Here is a 6,233-nt window from a genome sequence, read left to right as displayed (position 1 = left end):
TAGTACCTTTCCAAAATGCTGATTAGGCACATGGCTTAGCCTATCAATGTATGTAATAACAACTTGATCACATGAATGTCAGTACACATAATACATTTCTTAAGGTTTTGGTGTGCCATCTGTCTACAGAACAGTTTTCATCAGCATGTACAAAAACACAGATGGAGATTGTAGACTTTTTCTGAAAATGGTGGTGTATTCTCATGTGGGGCTGGGAGACCAATGCAGCGTTTTCCACGCTGGGTTTGATTATGGTTGTAAGATTTACCAGTAGGCCTGCAGCTAATTAGGGGGAGGCAAAGGAGGGAATCAGCAACTTGTGGTCCCTGCATGCACTACTAGGTGTTTAGCTTCATAGGACTTCACCCAGTTTTCTTTTGCCTAGCTCTGCTAGTTATGAGGAAACATTTTTTTCTCGGTAGCTACTGCTGTCTCTCCTTTTACCACCTGCGCATTTGCCTTACATGCTGCCTGAGGATTTTCACAAATGACATTGTGAGTGTGTTGCTAGCTGTGGTCAAATACTCTTTTAGAATCCCTCCGTGGGTCTAAAGCACAAAGGTGTTTGATTTCATCTTCCTACGTACATGTGGAATGACAAAAGACAGTCTGGGGTTTGGAGTCTTCCTCCACACTTGCACATCTGAGGAATGCTTCTAAATCAATAAGTTGGCAGCAATGGAGAAGGCTGTTAGGCAGTCACTTGGGTTCAATGAAACAGTGATACTATTGAAAGGAAAAACACAGGCAAATCATCACGCTAATTTTAAAAAATAAAAGCAATGCTAGAAGGAGGGTGGCAGGGGGAGGGGAGTGAAAGGATCCTGTGTATTTTTCTGCTCTTTGAGCCTCTCAGAGACTCTCAGGGTATCTTTTTATTTTTAGCTCAAGAAGTGTTTAATCTCCAGGCAAAATATACCTGCTTCCAGTATTTACTGCTTTTCACCAGCACCTCAAAGTCATACATTTAAAGATTGATTTTATTATTTTTTCATCTCATGAAATTGTTATATTTATAATCGAATTTTTTTTTCTGTCTGGCTGAAGATGGCAGATATAATAGAAAATTAAGAAAACAGCAGCAAAAAACAAAATATAAAAACATAAAGCTAAGATCTATAATCTTGCCATTCATTGATTACCATGATTGATATGTTGGTACAGTACACACTTCTAATCTTATGTTTTCCCTACATAAATATATGCAAAATATTTTTATCAAAACCCTATCATACTGATGAAGTCATTTAAGAAATATAATTGTCTTTCAATTAGAGGATTTTCTGTCTGGGATTTTTTTGTTGCCTCTTCACACTTCAAGTCCTTCTGGAACGCATGTGTTCTCATAAGTGACCTCAGATGGAACCACCAACCTCCATCTCAGCAGTTTCCATAGGCAAACATTGCAGAATGCTGGGCATGTAATGCATTTCTAGTGAGCTGCATAGGATGAGAAGTGTGCCCTTTGTCTCCAAGGTCATAATGGCTCTGCTGACTTTAATACCTTTCACTGGAGCTAGTGAGGACAACTCGAAAATGCCGGAAAGAGAGAGAGCCCACTGCCCCATGATCTCAAATGAAAAAAAAAGAGAATACAGAAATCCCCCTATGCACCACCCCCAGGTCCCTTTTGTGTTGTTTTTGCCAACACAGCAGCTTCCCTGCTATATATACCAGTTGCCCCTTTGTCCCTATCATACTAGATGCTAATCACCCTCTGTCAACAACCATGGGGAAGGTGAGCCTGTGGAGGTGCTGTGCCATGTCTATTTGGGGTCTGTGGTGTGTGGGGATGTTCCTTCCAGCTGACTGTCTACTGTCACCTTATTTCTACCTCAGATCACCTTCTACGAGGACCGAGACTTTCAGGGTCGCTGCTACAATTGCATCAGTGACTGCCCCAACCTGCGGGTCTACTTCAGCCGCTGCAACTCCATCCGAGTAGACAGCGGCTGCTGGATGCTCTATGAGCGTCCCAATTACCAGGGCCACCAGTACTTCCTGCGCCGAGGCAAGTACCCCGACTATCAGCACTGGATGGGCCTCAGCGACTCGGTCCAATCCTGCCGTATAATTCCTCATGTGAGTCTTGCTTCAACTTGACTGATGTGAAAGCATCAATGATCCATGGCCATCAATTCCTGTTTATAAAAGTCATTTTGTTCCAACACAGGATGAGTGTTCACAGTAAGAATAGCAAGGCCTGACCCTCAAACATATATAAAAAAAAAAGTAACAATAATCTCTATTTTTCTTACTTAAGGACATCATTTTAGGGCATGCGAAATCACAACATAGCCTTTAAATTAAACTTGGTAGCATCTAGGTGATCCCTAATTTCTACATAAAAGTCACCTTATTCAGTAGTAAAAAAAAAAAAGAAAGAAAGAAAAAAAAGAAAAGTCTATCTAGTTTATCTAGATAATTTTTTTTTTTTGAGACAGAACTTCGCTTTCGCTCTTGTTGCCTAGGCTGGAGTGCAATGGCGCAATCTCAGCTCACCACAACCCCTGCCTCCCAGGTTCAAGCGATTCTCCCGCCTCAGCCTCCCTTGTAGCTGGGATTACAGGCGTGTGCCACCATGCCCAGCTAATTATGTATTTTTAGTAGAGACAGAGTTTCTCCATGTTGGTCAGGCTGGTCTCGAACTCCCGACCTCAGGTGATCCGCCCACCTCGGCCTCCCAAAGTGCTAGGATTATAGGCATGAGCCACTGCGCCCGGCCATGATAATTATTTTTTAATGATGAAAAGTTAACAGACTATGAGATAACAATATAGGTATAATGTATTCTGACTGCATTGGACATTTTTTTCACTACATTCTAGGACTTACTAGAACCTAGGAAAATATGTTTCAACTTGTGTGGATTTATAATTTCCAGGAGTCATTATCAACTAGTTTCTTACAAATATCAGAGACACACAATTGATTAGGATTTCATAGAACATGGTCCTCACCAAAATGCTGCTTAATCTTTTTTAATCACGTGCAGCATGTGTTTACACTTTCTGTTGGCACCAAATTATGTAGTGTGACAAGGAGATTCAAGAATTGAAATCACGGCCAGGCTCAGTGGCTCATGCCCGTAATCCTAGCACTTTGGGAGGCTGAGCTGGGCAGATCACTTGAGGTCAGGAGTTCAAGACCAGCTTGGCCAACATGGTGAAACCCTGTCTCTACCAAAATACAAAACATTAGCCAGGCATGGTGGTGCATGCCTGTAGTCCTAGCTAAAGCAGGAGGCTAAGACAGGAGAATTGCTTGAACCCAGGAGTCGGAGGTTGCAGTGAGCCGAGATCATGCCACTGCACTCCAGCCTGGTGACAGAGCGAGACTTCATCTAAAAAAAAATAAAAAAATAAAAAAACAAATTTAGGCCAGAAAAATTTGCAGATGCGCAAAGAGGTATAAATAAAACAGGCATTTCCTTGGGGCAAGAAACCCAAATGGCACAAGTGACTTGGCAAAATGTCACTTGAAAATACATGTGGACTCAGTGTAAATATAAATCACTGTAAATTACAAGTGCAAAAAGTGACTCAAAAACAAGCTTGATAAGACTCAATTATATGGAGTCAAAATGGAACCGAGAGTTGAAATCCTCACTACAGACTCACTGACTACAGTTGTATTGATGATTGCTTACAAAGAACACACTTTTATTCCCTGTATTTTAATGTTTGTTTCTTCCACAACATCTCCAGTTTGTTGATCAGGTCAGATTCGTTTTAATATTTTTCCTAATTTGTTAGAATAACAACATTGAAAGTGGGTTCGGGGAGAAACACTGTATCAACTGGTTTAAAAAACCATGTTTCAAACCAGGTGCAGTAGCTCACACCTGTAATCCCAACATTTTGGGAGGCCAAGGTGAGAGAATCACTTGAGCCCAGGGATTCAAGACCAGCCTGGGCAATATAGTGAGACTCCCTCTCTACAAAAAAATTTTTAAAAATAAATTAGCCGGGTGTCGTGGTGCACACCTGTGATCCCGGCTACTTGGGGGGCTGAGGTGGGAGGATTACTTAAGCCCAGGAGGTGAAAGTTGCAGTGAGCAGTGATCCTGCCACTGTACTCCAGCCTGGGCAACACAGCAAGACCTTTATCTCAAAAATAAAATAAAAGCCATGCTTCATGAAGATGCAGACTGATTGTGTCACTTTCTTTGACACCCAAGGATGCATGCTGTTTATTTTTGTTCTTTTGTTTATTGCCATGACAGACCAGCTCGCACAAGTTAAGGCTGTACGAGAGAGATGACTACCGAGGCCTTATGTCTGAGCTCACTGATGACTGCGCGTGTGTTCCAGAACTGTTCCGTCTCCCTGAGATCTATTCCCTCCACGTACTGGAGGGCTGCTGGGTTCTCTATGAAATGCCCAACTACCGGGGGCGGCAGTATCTGCTGAGGCCTGGGGACTACAGAAAGTACCACGACTGGGGGGGTGCAGATGCCAAAGTCGGCTCTTTGAGACGGGTCACCGATTTGTACTAAGCTGTGCCTGCCTTGTTGTGATCCCCATAGAAACATAATAAATATACAAGTTGTGTTCCCTGCACTAAGTGGCTCTTGTTTATCTTTATTTATTTATTTTATAATTTGTTTTGTTATGGAGTCTTGCTCTGTCACCAGGCCAGAGTGCAATGGTGCTATCTCGGCTCACTGCAACCTCCGCCTCCCAGGTTCAATCAATCCTCCTGCCTCAGCCTCCCAAGTAACTGGGATTACAGGAATGCACCACCACACCTGGCTAAGTTTGTAGTTTTAGTAGAGACAGGGTTTCACCATGTTGGTCAGGCTGGTCTCAAACTCCCGACCTCAGGTGATCCACCCGCCTCGGCCTCCCAAAGTGCTGGGATTACAGGCGTGAGCCACTGCGCCCAGCTGAAGAGAGGAGCTCTAAAGAGAACTTCCACACAGAGAAGGGCAAGCCTGCTTCACTAGGCAATCTGGTAGCAAAAGTGTTAAACCAAGAGTTAAACAGCCTACCTCTGCTACTTACTAGTAGAGTAACCAACCCAGCCCAATTTTCCAGGGACTCTCCCAATTTTAGCACTTAAAGTCTTCTATCCCAGAAAGCCCCTCAGTGTCAGGTGAGCCCAAGTGGTTGGTTACCCCACTTCCTAGCTTATCTCTTTGAGCACGTCACTTTGTACCATCTCTGTGCCTAAATTACCTTACTGAAAACTGTAAGTAATAATAAATTCTTGCTTCACTAAATCCCAGGATAATCACAATGAAATGATGGGAAAAGATTGTGAGCAAATTTTGTTACCTTTAAATTATTATACAAATGTAAGAATTTAATATATCCACAGTGTCTTCTAAAATTCAGTATCACAATGTGGTCACCTTCGTGTTGGACTCCAATATGAATTTTTATCAAGACTAAATTACTGAAGACTCTGGCTGGGCACAGTGGCTCATGCCTATAATCCCAGCATTTTGGGAGGCCACGGTGGATGGATTGCTTTAGCCCAGGAGATCAACACTACCAGCCTGGGCGACAACGTGAGACCCTGTCTCTTTAAAAAAATAATAATAATAAAAATAAAAATAAAGGACTCAACTATATGCAGAGTGAGTGATTAATATTTGCTATCCTACATATCTCTGGGATTTTTTTCCACTATAATAGAACTGCACGTTCTTTGTATATGAATTTTACGTTAGTGGAGTTCTTTATGAAACAAAAAGCAAGATGAGATACTACTTCACATTTACTAGGATGGCCATAATCAAAAAGAAAGCTAATAATGTGTTGGTGAGGATGTGAGAAAATTGAAAGTCCCATACATTGTTGGTGGGAAAAAATGTAACAAAAAACAAAGTAAAATGATGTGCTGCTTTGGAAAATAGTCTGGCAGTTCCTCAGAAGGTTAAACATAGCTGAGCGCAGTGGCTTGCGCCTGTAATCCCAGCACTTTGGGAGGCCAAGGCAGGCGGATCGCGAGGTCAGAAGATCAAGACCATCCTGGGTAACACGGTGAAACCCTGTCTCTACTAAAAATACGAAAAAATTAGCCGAGTGTGGTGGTGGGCGCCTGTAGTCCCAGCTACTCAGGAGGCTGAGGCAGGAGAGTTGCTTGAACCCGGGAGGCGGAGCTTGCAGTGAGCCAAGATTGCACCACTGCACTCCAGCCTGGGCGATAGAGCGAGACTCCGTCTCAAAAAAAAAAAAAAAGGCGGGGGGGGAATTAAGTATCTGTCTGTGCGGTGGCTCATGCCT

The 6,233-nt window shown here is 42.8% G+C and overlaps 1 protein-coding gene across 1 annotated transcript; it reads left to right on the top strand.

Annotated features, from left to right (window-relative positions):
- Positions 1-1,830: 1,830 nt before the first annotated feature.
- On the top strand, positions 1,831-4,551 carry LOC101149104 (gamma-crystallin A; the record flags this gene model as incomplete). Its single annotated transcript, XM_004033129.4, has 2 exons — positions 1,831-2,082; positions 4,226-4,551. Coding segments are annotated over 2 exons (525 nt in total), but the record flags the coding sequence as incomplete, so codon positions are not given.
- Between the last annotated feature and the right edge of the window lie 1,682 nt (positions 4,552-6,233).

This window comes from Gorilla gorilla, chromosome 11 (genome assembly GCF_029281585.2).
Source record: "Gorilla gorilla gorilla isolate KB3781 chromosome 11, NHGRI_mGorGor1-v2.1_pri, whole genome shotgun sequence".
In the NCBI taxonomy this organism is placed as follows: Eukaryota; Metazoa; Chordata; class Mammalia; order Primates; family Hominidae; genus Gorilla; species Gorilla gorilla.
Note: the sequence above shows the minus strand (reverse complement) of the source record. Positions and strands in the feature narration are given on the sequence as shown.